The sequence below is a fragment of the Centroberyx affinis genome, unplaced genomic scaffold, assembly GCF_046629955.1.
Source record: "Centroberyx affinis isolate AG114_WGS23_722 - 3 ecotype Tasmania unplaced genomic scaffold, CSIRO-AGI_Caff_v1 ptg003338l_1, whole genome shotgun sequence".
Classification (NCBI taxonomy): Eukaryota; Metazoa; Chordata; class Actinopteri; order Beryciformes; family Berycidae; genus Centroberyx; species Centroberyx affinis.
Window position 1 is genome coordinate 10946 of NW_027281336.1, and position 14055 is coordinate 25000.

General features: G+C 41.5%; 1 protein-coding gene across 1 annotated transcript in view; it reads right to left on the reverse strand.

The window, feature by feature from the left end:
• Positions 1-7195: 7195 nt before the first annotated feature.
• Positions 7196-14055, reverse strand: part of LOC139660564 (A-type voltage-gated potassium channel KCND1-like) — a gene marked incomplete at its 5' end in the record, with an annotated part of 10595 nt that continues 3735 nt past the window's right edge. Inside the window, 3 exons of the mRNA XM_071538736.1 lie at positions 7196-7400; positions 8638-8888; positions 10130-10225. Coding sequence (XP_071394837.1) covers positions 7196-7400; positions 8638-8888; positions 10130-10225 — 552 coding nt within the window. The remainder of the gene's footprint in view (positions 7401-8637; positions 8889-10129; positions 10226-14055) is intronic.

The following is a 14055-nucleotide window of genomic DNA, read 5'->3' on the forward strand; positions in this document are numbered from 1 at the left end:
ATAAAGCAGATTTGAAGTGAATTGAATTGAACTGATATCTCTTGACTTGTCTGACTTCTCCTTTGACTTCTTCTTGACTTGTCTGCTGCTTTTGATACAGTTGACCACCAAATACTTCTGTCCATCCTATCTGAATTTGGCATTACATGATCCACCCACTCCTGGTTTGCATTCTACTTCAATCGCTCTACCAGGTCTCATGGAGAGGATTTCTGTCCAGACCATGCACTCTTAACACTGGTGTCCCTCAGGGCTCGGTCCCGGGGCCCTTGCGGTTCTCCCCTGTACACTAAATCCCTTGGCATGGTCTCTTTCTCACTTCACTCAAGGCTGGGCTGCTCTGCTATCAATGGAGGGATGGATGGACGGATGGATGGAGGACAAGGAAAAAACAGACAACATGTTCTGGTTTCTGTTGTCTTTATTAGTGGAATGGAATATACACCTCTGTGCTTTAATGCTGTTTTCTCCTCTCCTCTTGTCCTCTCTCCTTCTCTGCTCCCCTCATCTCCATCACTGTCCACTCCTCGTCTCCTCCTCTTTCTTGGAGACCGAACTATGATTACTATTGCCAACTATCACTTCACTGGGAATGGGATAGTAACAGTTACACTCTGATGCATCTGAAGTGGTGTTTATCATACAAAAGTCCCATTTTGTTCCCTCATCATAGTCCCAGGATGAAAACAATGTGCTTTCTGAAGTTTTTCAAATAAATGTCATTTGGTTAGTAGGGAATTAGATGAGTAGCAGGGGTTGAACTTGTGACCTTCCAATTACAGGACAGTCTCACTAACCAGCAGGTCGCCCTGCTCTCTGGTAGATAAACACCTCTTCAGACGAAGAGCTGCTTGTTCAATGAGAAATTTAAAGTTAAAACAGCTGTTTGACAGTTGAGTCTCTCACTGAGGCTTTGATATACAGGCAACATTTAGTATGTGAAATGGGCAATTTAATGGACAATTTTAATACATTTTTACCCTTATCGTGTACAATACCATTTTGAAGCTCTGAATGCAAAGATCAGTGATTTCTGAAAATGCAAAAAAAAGTCCCAAAATGTGCCTTTTTAAATTTTAAAATGAATTTAAATCTTTTTCCAAACATTTAACATGAATACCTTTTGTGTTTTGCTTTTTGAAAATGGTTTTATGTTGATGTCAACAGTCATTTTGTCAGAACAGGTGTCACTTTTTTCAGATGGGGTTTTTCTCAGTTTGGAACAAAACTCTTCAAATATTCCCTGTTTATCAAGGCCTTCACAACCACATGAGAACAACTGAAGAAATAAAAGCTTTGCAGTGACAGGATCATCTGACACCACATTATAATACAGATGGGCATGAATCTCTCTAACTGATATCGGAAACAAAAAATATGCCACTCTGATTTCATAGATTAGATTAGATCAGACTTCAGTGATCCTTGTGGAAACTGGGCTGTTGCAGCAACAGACAACAGGACAGCAGTATTAAATGTCCTCATCATAACACAACTGACAATCACAACACTAGAAGATATTAAGCAAAATGTATAAATGAAAAATTATGAAAATATAATGTTTTCCTTCATATATTCACTTAATATGTTCTACCGTTGTACTGGCCAGCATTGCATTATGCCATTTGGACCAAATTCTCTACGATAACAATAATAATAATAATAATAATAATAATAATAATTACAATAAAGATATAGATCATTTTTGAATTCCTTTTAAATTTTTAAAAATAATAATAATAATGATAATAATCTATTTTTATAGCAGTTTTGTCAACAAATTTATCATTAAATTAATGGAAATGTGGCACTGCAGCCCCGGCTGGGAGCCGCTGCTAGAGAAGGAAGGAAGTAAATAATTAACATTAAGAGAATATGACAGAAGTGTTAAATACAGTTAATATCCTCCAGTGATCTGCTTCATGTTGGACAGAAATCCCAGTCTGCCCTCTACTCCTCTACCTCCTCTCTGCAGGAGAAAACAGATAAAATACCTATAACGGTATCCATGCATATTTGTGACCGCCCAACATATCACCACACACACACATACACACACTCACACACACGCATTCACCCGCAAACACACACACGCCCGCTTTGCATTCTGGCGAGGAACATGCCTGAATGATTTTTATTTACTTTTTTTTTTTTTTTTTCAATTTTGAAATCCATAATTCATTTATATAATCTTTTTTTTTCTCTTTGTAACCTAACGTACACTTGGTGGTGCAAACACTCGTCTTGAAAACGTTGATTTTGGGACGGGGGGGGGGGGGGGGATGAGGTCAGCAAAACAAACCAACGACTGGTAGGAGAGAAAGAATAAAAGTCGTCATGCAAAAGAACGGATGATGAGATTTTTTTTCGCATTGTGTGTTTTTTTCTAGTTTTTCTCTGATATGGTTGATAAATTCCTACGATCAGTAGCGCTACTTCTACTGTACGAGGCTCATGCACGGAGGAACGCAGTCAGATATCTGACTTTCTTCTTTTTTTTGGTTGAGGATTTGATTGGAAGATGCAGGTGAAAGTTTATGATACAAAATATGTTACAGTATGTACGTCTGTCTCTGTCTGTTTCTCACTCACGCTCGCCTCTGAATGGTCAGGGGACGGTTCGCCCAAATGTTAGCGCTAAAGTCATATTAGCTGATGGCGTACACTCTTAAAAAGGATGTGTTTTTTCATCACAGCTGAATAAACTCTTTAAAGGGACACATCATTGTCAACACATCTGTGTTTGGGCCAACACACATCGGTGTTACTTAACACAATACTGACACTACATATCCTGTTATTGCCATTTGCAATGTTGAGAAGTAGCACAAATGCGTGTTGTTCCAAACGTGCTGAAAATGGCACATCTTTTAAAGAGTGAAGTTTCTGACACCTAATGTTAAAGTTTTTGGGGAGAAACATGGACGCCAGCGAGATTTGCCCAACATAAAGTACTGTTTCCCACACAAAAGGTAATGTTATGTCAATGATACTTGGCGATGTTAGCTAGCTAGCTAGCATAAAACGTTAGCAACTGTGCAACTTTACATTTCAAATTTATGTGTTTATAAACTACGCAGGTGTTTTGATGGATTTAAGGTCATTTGATGCTGGAAATCAAACTTAAGTGTATTTTGAGGATTATTAATGTGTTAAAAGTAATGCTCTGTAATGTTTATAGTGGTTGACACTATGTTGACATGTCAGATAACTGCATGTCGGAAACCTTGGGGTTGAGAAATCTAGCCTGAGTTTCTTACTTGGAATTATGACTTGAAGCGTCGGCCCTTCCACTGGCTTTTTCCTAATAGGAAGTCACAATTTCCGACATTGCTGGACATAGATACCAAAATCATCCATGTTTTCCCTGTAGATCATTGGCTCTGACCTGCTAACACTTTAGCATACACTATGTTGACTGATAGCAGGTGACAAGCATTACCCAAATTAAGAAAACTGACCTTTTAGTAATAAAAGGTTGTTATGGTTTCTATTATAGGGCTGTAAATGAATCTTAATTTTTAATAATGAAATATCATTAAATAAATATAGCTGATGTAGCCAGGTTTAGTTTTGGTAAGCAACCAGGTATTCATACGCTGCAGTGATTTTTAGCTGCACACAGTCTCCCATCACCTTCACTTTCTATGGAAAAAGGGAAAGTAGTCCCTGATATTTTATATTAACATGATTTTTGTTATCATGTTTAATTTACATTTTACTAATCTCCTATATAAAACTTCCATACTTAGCCACATATCATTGATATTTTCCTACAATTTAGCTTTGGCGCTTCTACAAGTTCTCATCTAATCACTTTAAGACAACTTTAGCATACAGTTTGTGGAGTGATAGTAAGCCACGATTACTCCACATACTGTATGCTAAAGTGTTAGCATGGAGCCTACTATCACTCCACATACTGTATGCTAAAGTGTTAGCATGGAGCCTACTATCACTCCACATACGGTATGCTAAAGTGTTAGCATGAAGCACCAGAGCCAACAAAGTGCCAGGGACACGTGGATAATGTTGGTATCTATGTTCTCATCACTTAACAGCTACGTTGGCCAATGGCACAATCTCCCAGAAACTTGGTGTATTCCTTTAAGTTACTATTCAAACTAACGTGTTAGAAAGTTGGTGTTCCATACCATATGCTGTATGTTATATACTCACCCACTTTCCACTAAAATTCATCAAAAGGAATAGTTACTTCAGATCCTGTGGAAATGTAAGTGATAAATCACATGCATGATGATTCTAGGATCACAGGAAGATGTTTCATCTTTTGTCAGGGCATTACAGCTTTAGCCGTTGCACTCTTGACTACTGGTTACCTGTATTGTTGATGATCTAGGAATTGAAGCTTATTCTACTGTTGCAGTGATTAAGATGGAGTGTCAGCTAAATGACTGGGTACATATAAGTAAAATTTGAACATGTCAACATCTGTGACCTGCTATTAATCCACGTTTAAACATGAAAAGGTAACACAAGATGTGTTTTGTTCCATAACGTTCTCAAGTACGTGTAGAAAGTGACATCCGTTTCCAGAGTGTAACGTCATCGGGACAAAGATGACTTTAATGCTAAAGAGCTTTTGGGAGGCTGTTCCCTTTGCATTTAAATCTATTGCAGAATACCTGTTATGCTCTCTCTCTCACTGAAAAGATTACATAACAAATTAATTTCTTAGTTGCTTTACATTTGTTCCCTGCAATAATTACTGTAGTTTTAAACACACACATTATTATTATTGTTATTTCTGTTCATTTGTTGATGCTATTTTCCTGCTTGTTGTAATGTTGCATATTTTGAAAAGTAAAAGGCTTTCGATTCCCCTCTGGGCATTGTTGTACTGACATACACTTTGACAGCATTCCAATGAGCTATATCCAGACTGGACTAGTAGATACCAGACCAGAACAGTAAATACTAGACCTGACCAGTAGATACCAAACCAGACCAGAGAGTAGATATCAGACTAGCCCAGCAGAAATCAGACCAAACTGGTAAATACCAGACCAGAGTAGTAAATATCAGACCAGACCAGTAGATACCAGATCATACTAGTAGATACCAGACCAGACCAGTAGATACCAGATCAGACAAGTAGATACCACACCAGACAGACAGTAGATATCAGACTAGTCCAGTAGATGCCAGACCAGACCAGAAGATGCCAGACTAGACTAGACCAGTAGATACCAAACCAGACGAGACCAGTGGATACCAGACCAGACTAATCCAGTCCAGATTTCCCATTTTGACCCTTTTCTGTCATTAGTCCATTTTATCCCACTCTGTTCTGCTTTGTTCTATTCTATTCTGGGCTGGGATCCGCTCTCCAAGTGGATACAAAACCAGGTCAGACCAGTTTTGCTTAGATCAGCTCAGTTTATCTTTAGCTCAGTTCAGCTCCTATAAGTTAAGATCAGCTCATTGGAGTTGTTTGGTGTGGAAAATCCCTGTGTGAACGGCACCCAGCCTCAGCTCAGTTCAGTTCAGTTCAGCTCAGTTTGTGTTCGATTCCTGTGTGTCTGCAGCATCATTTCAATCCACCGTCTCTTTCTCGTTCTAAACAGTCCTTTCATACGGTCTTTCAGAGCACACTGACAGCAAGCCCTTGAAGAAACAGCTGTAGTTGTTCAAATGTCCAGAATTGAAACCACAACCCAAGAGTTTCATTTATGATTCACTCAACACTGACAAAAACGTGACATCAAGTGCCTTCAGCCACAGAAATTGGACTACTGGAGAGATTATCCAACCTCAACTCAGCATTATTCTCCAGACTCCAGTTGGCTTCAGATCCGTCCTTTTCATTCTCTTAGAAGAGTTCTTATTCCAATCGACGGGATTGAAACCCACAACCTTTGCATTTTAAGCAGCAGGTGTCCAACAATTAATACAATAGAGCCACACAGGGTTCACTGGAAGTCGTGTGTGAGGATCCAGGCAGTCGCTGTAGAGAAGAAATGGTCCTGAAGGACCCGTCCTTCCTGGTTTAAATAAAGACAAAATACAAATCTGTATGCCTCATTCTGCATGATTATATCTGGTAATATGGCCTGGTACTGGCCTGCTAAATGTCAGCTGTCCCAGCATCCATAATAATCAAATGGCTGAGCTCCGGGAAGGCATCGCTGGCTTCTGAAGCTGCTGAAGCCTCGGCTGAAGCCTGACTGTGCTTGGGTGTCTTAAGATTGGTCTCTGTCCGGTCTTATAAGTCTCTCATCCTTGCCCTATATTTAGTTTGGCAGTCAGTAGTGTTGTCCAAACACAGATTGAGCTGGAGCTGAACCAGCTGAGTCTAGCTGACCCTCCAACAGTCTACAGGCCCTCAGGTTCACTCCCAGCTTGTCTGGTAATTCTCTGTCAGACCAACACGTTAACTCGTCTTTCCAACCCAGACTGCTCAGTCCATCCACATGAGGTCTAGATTGGATCGAAGCCTTACTTAGTCCCAAGATCCCTTGAGTCCACTTGTCATAGTGTCCTCTGCGCCCATTTCGCACCCCTCCTGTAAAGCATTATGTTCAGTGGGGACGCAAAATGACACAAATGAAACCAACCCGTAGGCTGGTTGCAGGGTGCTGAATGTCACAGGGTGCCGTCCTTCATCCGTTGGACATTTTGTCCTGATACTATTGCATCTGTTCCATCTCTGTCTGTCCATTAGACCCCTCCCTGGGGTTTGTGCGATGGGGTCAAAAGGTCAGACCTGTGCAGGGGTCAAGTGGGTGTTGGGGTGGAAAGTGTGTGGGGGGGGGGCGTGATTATTCAGGATCCCCATAAAGTCTTAGGATGAACAACAGGGTTTTATTTTCAAAGTTCTGACCTCCGGTTTTGCTTCATTTCCCAGCTCAAATGAGCATCCATTTTGTGGCGTCCAATTCTGACGTCTATTTTGTGTCAGCCATTTTGCGTTGTCCATTTTACCTTCCGTGTGGTAAGCATCCAATTTAATCCAACAGAGCCACAAAATGGCGGGAGGAATTGAAAGCAACTAGCGGTCCGTCTGTCCTGTGTTTTCCCCAAATTCTTAGTTAGCAGCGCCCCGGGTTCGGGATCAAGGTTAAAAGGGAAATTGAAGTTAAGAGTTCATGGGAAGGGGGGGGGGGTGGTGGAGCAGCAGGGTGGGTGGCTTGGGGGGTGGGGGTGGCTAGGTGGTCACGGGCGGGGTCGGAGGTTATAAGGAGGAGATTTTGACGGTGTCGTGGGTGTAGGCGGTGGCCCGGGTGTTCCGCAGGATGCCGGGGATGGCGGGCGACGGGGGGAGGCTCTCGTCGGGGGTGTTGGCGGGCGGGGTGGGGATGCTGATGATGGCGGCGGTGAAATCTCGCTCTCCGCAGTTCAGCTTAAGGTCGTCCGCCCGGGCGTTCAGACTGGAACGACTGGGAGAGAGAGAGAGACAAATGGAAGCAGACACACACACACACATATGGTACGCGGTATGTTTACCTATCTGTAGTCGGTTATCTCTACATCTTCAGCAGTACATTTACCTATCTGTAGTAGGTTATCTTTGTGTCTTCAACGGTATGTTTATCCATCTAGAGTTGGTTATCTTTATGTCTTAGGCAGTGTGTTTATCTGTCTATAGTCGGTTATCTCTACATCTTCAGCAGTACATTTACCTATCTGTAGTAGGTTATCTTTGTGTCTTCGGCAGTGTGTTTACCTATCTATACTAGTTTATCTTTACATCTTTGGTGATGTATTTATGCATCTATAGTAGGTTATCTTTAGGTCTTCAGCAGTGTGTTTATCCATCTATAGTATGCTATCTTTGTATCTTCAGCAGTGTGTTTACCTATCTATACTAGTTTATCTTTACATCTTTGGTGATGTATTTATGCATCTATAGTAGGCTATCTTTAGGTCTTCAGCAGTATGTTTATCTGTCAATTGTAGTTTATATTTACGTCTTCGGCAGTGTGTTTATCCATATATAGTATGCTATCTTTATATCTTCTGCAGTATGTTTACCTATCTACAGTAGGTTATCTTTATGTCTTCGGCAGTCTGTTTATCCATAGTAGTTTAACTTTATGCCTTCGGTGTGTGTTTATCTATACTTATTTATCTTTACGTCTTTGGTGTCATCTGTCTATAGTAGGCTATCTTTCTGTCTGCGGTAGTACGTTTACCTATCGATAGGAGGTTATCTTTCTGTCTGCGGTAGTACGTTTACCTATCGATAGGATGTTATCTTTATGTCTTAGGCAGTGTGTCTATCTATCTGTAGCAGTTTATCTTTACGTCTTCAGCAGTGTGTTTGTCCATCGGTTATCTTTATGTCTTCAATAGTATGTTTACCTATCTAAACTTAATTATTACGTCTTCGGGTAATGTGTTTATCCATCTACAGTTGGTTATCTTCACGTCTTCTGCAGTATGTTGATGTTGATTACCTTTACATCTCATCTTGGGCAGTATGTTTATCTGTCTATAGTAGTATATCTTTACATCTTCAGCGGTGTGTTAATTTACCTAGAGTAGTTTATCTTTATGTCTTCTGCAGTATGTTTATCTATCTGTAGTACGTCTTCGGCACTATTTTTATCTATAGTAGTTTATCTTTACGTCTTCAGTGATATGTTTATCCATCTGTAGTAGCTGTGTTCTTACGTCTGCGGCGGTATGTTGGTGGTCTTGACGTGCAGCGTGTCCAGCTCCTGGACACTCCCCCTGCTGACGGACACGGTGGAATTAGCCAATCGCATGGCCGCTCTCCTCTTGGCCCGGCGGGGGCAGCAGCCGGTGGAGTTGTTCTGCCCCCCCTGCTGGCTGGACAGGGAGGTGCTGCGACTGGTCCTGAAGCCGACCGACTCCGTCATACACACCTCGCTGTAGGTCAGCTCGTCCGTAAACTCATGGTTCTACGAATGGAGGGAGAGGAGAGAGAGGAAATAACAGAGCAGAGGTGGAAAGAGTACTAGAATGTCCTACTCAAGCAGAAGTAAGTGTAAGTAAAACTAAATGTGAATAAGTCCTCTTTTATTGCAACTGCTATACATTTCCTAAATTCACAGTTCACATTTTCTATGGTCTTTTTAGTCTATGCTGTGTTTTCTGCACAGATGTGTATTTGATTTGTGTTTTTTTATATTTGGCTGCACAACAAATTTCCCATCTGGGACAATAAAGTTATTGAATTGAATTGAATACTGTTACTTTGCTGATATTTTACTTGCGTAGAAGTAAAAGTTCTGGTGTAAAAATCTCCTGTAAAAGTAAAAAGTGTCTGATTTAAAATGTCCTCAGAGTAAAAGTTCCTGAGTTCCTCTTTAGAACAGAGAACGTTGTCAGCTGTGATCTTTTCCATGCGATTAAAAGGAGCGAGGACAGAGTTCAAACTAGATTATTTTATTTGGAAAATTTTGAAATTACAAAATAATTACATTAAATGTTGCGAGGTACAATACTTGACTGAAGTTAAAGTAAAATTACTGACTTTAAAAAGTACTCAAAAAAATACAAGTAAACAGAAAAGCCACTCAATTACAGTAACTTGAGTAATTTGTTACTTCGATTTGTTAAGTCAGAAAGGTCCTGAAGACAACAGACTGACATCCATACCTTGCTAATATTATATCTAAAACCCTGTGGTTTTCTGAACAAGGAAGGGAGAAGAAGATAAATGTAATCTTTCTATTCAATCTCTATTAAAGGAAAATTCCCTCCTCAGATCCTCAGGGTTTGGCTCAAAGTCACAAATGAAACTGAGCATTTTGAGAGCGTCTTGCTTCATTGATTTGATGTATTTCCTGTTGAAACAGGATGTTGGGGCGGGACATAATGCGGGGAGGGATCATTCAAAAGTCTAAACCAATGGGAGATCACTTGGGAAGAGAAAGACAGTTTGATTTGATCGGAGGGGCAGGACTGTTCAGAAATCTGTGATGGTATTATTGGTTGGAGTTTTTATTTACGCCTACACCTAAAATACACTGTTTCTGACTGTTAATGACATATAAATACAACATACAACATTTGTAAATTTTCATTTATTGTTAAATAGGTGTATATTAGTATACGTCAGGGGTGTGTGTGTGTGTGTGTGTGTGTGTGTGTGTGTGTGTGTGTGTGTGTTTGTATTAATAGCAGTAGCAGCACTCACAGTTGTCTTCTCCAGGCAGTGCAGTAGATGGTGGTGTTGGTGTTCAAATGCCGATCTGTTCTTCAGACACAGAGCTGTGCTGTCACTGTCCCGGTCCTGCACACACACACACACACACACACACACACACACACACACACACAATGAGACAGAAATGCAAGTTAGCTGTACACATTAATTAGACCTAAGTTGCCACAAAATAATTTCACACCAGAGGAAAGATAAACAGGATTCAGGATTTATTTTAAGTGTCAGCAATGTAGAAGTCATTCATGTGTTCATCCTGCTTCTCTCCTGCATTACTCCGCACTGCAAAAAATGACAAATTTGGCAAGTAACTTTATCTTGTGTCTACACTTATCGACCTTACATCAGGATGTTTTCAGTCTCTCTGCACTGGCAGATCAGATAGTCTTCAAACAAGTGTCTTGTTTCAAGATTTAATTCCTTGTTTCATAATCATCTCTTGAAAGAAGTCATATTGACATGAATCAAGTGAAATTTATTGAAAATGGCAAAATAGTTTTCCAGTGCAGTGAGATTATCTAACTGAAAACATCCTGAAGTCAGGCTGATGAGTCTGGAGGAAAGTTCAAATTAAAAGCCAAGCTTGCCATTCACTGCAGTGCAGCGGCTGTAGAAGTTCTTGTTCATGTTTTCATCTGTCTCACAAGAAATGAAAAGCTTATTTACTTTATCTGCACCAACCTTACTTCAGGATATTTGTAGTCAAATGAACTCACTGCACTGGCAGATCAATGTAACTTTTTTCAGAATGTAATTTCTTTCAAGACATTTGCTCGTCCTGAAAAAAAACGCTGATAAATCAAACTCTTGTCAAACTGCAGAAGTTCTTGTTCATGTATTTCTGCTGCATCTGTCCTTCATCAGGACCAAACACTGGATCTGTCATTTGCAGAGGAGACTGAAGTCACATGACTTGGACTCGAGTCACATGACTTGGACTCGAGTCACAAATTGAATTGCTTGAGACTTGACCTGATGCATGAAGAGAAGACTTGAGACTTGACTCCTCTCCATTCCTTTCTCTCTCTCCTCCTCTCTCTTCTTCTCTCCCTCTTTACTCTGTCTTAATCGAATCTCCCTCCACCTCTCTCTCTTCCTCCTCCTTCTCTCTCTTCCTCTTCTTCTATCCTCATTTCTCTCCATCTCCCCCATCCCTTTCTACTCCTCTTCTCTTACTATTTCTCCTCTCCGATTTGTTCCTCTGCATCCATTTGTCTCTTCTTTCCTTTTTCTTTCCCTTTACCCCCTTTCTGTCTAAATCTAATCCCCTTCGCCTCTCTCTCTCTCCCTCTCCCTCTCTCTCTGTTCCCACCATTTCTCTCTCTCTTTTTTACTCCTCTTCCTCCTCCCTCCCTCCCTCTCTCTCTGATATCAGGTTTCAGATTAGATGCTTTCAGTAGAAGCAGCTCCTCCATCTCTCCATCAGGCTTCCTCCTCCTTTTCTTCTACTCTCATCCTTTCCTTCCCTCCTTTCCTGCCTCCTTATTCTCTTGTTATTCATCTCCTCTCCTTCTTGAGCCTCATCATTGCCCTTCCTCTTCTTTCTCCTCCTTCTCCATTTCCTCTCCTCCCTTTTGTCCTCTTTACCTTCCCCTCCTCCTCTTCATCTTCCTCCCACTCATCCTTTCCACATTTCCTCCTGTTTCTCCTCCTCCTCTCTCTCTCAATTTCTCTTCACCACTCCTCTTTCTTACCTCCCTCTTTTCCATTCCTCCCTCCTTCCTCTCTCCTTCTTCCTCCTCCTCATCCTCCTACCATCTTCTCCTCCTCCTTCCCTTCACCTCCTCACATCATCCTTCGTCTCTCCTCCTCCTCTTAATCCCCTCTTTCTCCACGCCTCCCTGCTACTCCTCTTCATCCCTCCCTCCTTCCTCTTTCACTCATCCTCCTCATCACCCTCTAATCCTTCACTTCCGTATCCTCTACCGTTTCCTCCTCTTCACCTCCTCCAGCCCTCCCTCCACCAAGCATCTCCTCCTCCTCTTTATACTTTCTCCTCCGTCATCCTCTGCCACATCTCTATTTCTCTCCATTTCCTCGCTCCTCTTCCTCCTCCTCCTCTTCCCCCCTCCTCCACTTCTTCATCCTCATTATTCATTCCTTAAATCCATCCAACATTCATCCTTCTCTCCTGTTCAGCACTGAAGAGGGATTAAGACAGAACAATAAAAAAGTGTGTGTGTGTGTGTGTGTGTGTATGTGTGTGTGTGTGTGTGTGTGTGTGTGTGTGTGTGTGTGTGTGTGTGTGTGTGTGTGTGTGTGTGTGTGTGTGTGTGTCATCCACCTGAAGCTTAAACCCATTTACAGATAAAAAATTCAAACCCAGCGGACATTTCATCCTTTGACTGAAAAAACCCACAGAATTGTCTCTCAGCTGAAAGAAATGAAAAAAAATAATATGTGTTTCAGATGTTAAGTGATGAACAGACGCATTTACATGCATGTTAATATTCCCATTTATATTAAAATATTATGTTAATGAGTTGACGCATGTAAACGCCACATCCTGGTTACAGTAACAGGATAAGCTCATATCCCCAATATGAAAAAGCGGAATATGCTAGCTGGAATATAACGATATGAACCGGTATATTCTATATGTAAAAACCAGATCCTGTTTGTCGTTGGTTTGCCGAACAGTCAACGCAATCGCCGTTTCCATGGAGACACAAGCATCAAAATAATGCGGCACTAATGAACACAGCGGGAAAACAACAGACTGTCTCCATGTTTTGTTTTATTTCATTATTAAGGAGGACTACTACCATAATGCAAGATAGATGCAGGATAAATACATTAAATGATAAGTTCAGTGATTTTATATAATTCCTCTCCTCCTCCTGTAGCTGTTGGACCCACAGACAGTATTGTCTGTAGTTGTTGGACCCACAGACAGTATTGTCTCCAGTCAGCTGTCAGTTGAAGCTCCGCTGCCTCTTGCTGCAACAATGAGTCCAAACTGTTTGTCAGAATATTCCAGAAAAGCCGTCTGTGTCTCCACAGCAGAGAGGAAACAGACTCAGTTCCTCCATTACTCAACTTTCACTAATCAGGAAACCACAGAACTATTTTTCTCTGCCGCAGCACAGACCGCTGTGGGGTGAAAGGCGGAGTGATCCGGTTCCGGACGGTCGGGTCAGGTCGTAAACGGTAGAGTTCGGTAGAAGACGATCCGCCGAGGGGAAACGGTCGGTGCCGCTGCTTCCCGGGCCGCGGAGAGAAAAACGTCGGTCGCTCTCCGGATCGTTTTCACAAACTTTTGGCTTTTCTGGAATATTCTGACAAACAGTTTGGACTCTTTGTTGCAGCAAGAGGCAGCGGAGCTTCAACTGACAGCTGACTGGAGACAAGACTGTCTGTGGGTCCAACAGCTACAGACGATACTGTCTGTGGGTCCAACAGCTACAGACGATACTGTCTGTGGGTCCAACAGCTACAGACGATACTGTCTGTGGGTCCAAGTGCTACAGGAGGAAGAGAGGAATTATATAGAGGAATTAAATCAAAAACCTTATTCTTTAAGGGGGATTTCTACAGTCTCTGTTAGTGTCTCTAACTGTAAAACACATTTCAAAAAGAGGAGACCGGCCCCAAAACATAATCTGAGTGTAACTTTAGGATGGAAGCGTCTCTAAATCATCTGGACTCCACTCTTCCTGTAAATGTGAAGTTTCGATGACTCAACCTGCAGATAAAACACTCTCACCACCAATCTCCATCTCAATAAACACAGTTATTAGCCATCCCAGAATACCAACAGCTGGGGACACTATCACGGTTGCCATGGCAACTAAGTATAGGCTTCAGAGGAGAACCAGGCAGGAAACAGTAAACCATTGACTCCTAATGGAGCAAAAAATACTACATACTGTAGAACATCACACTGTTGACCTTTAGTG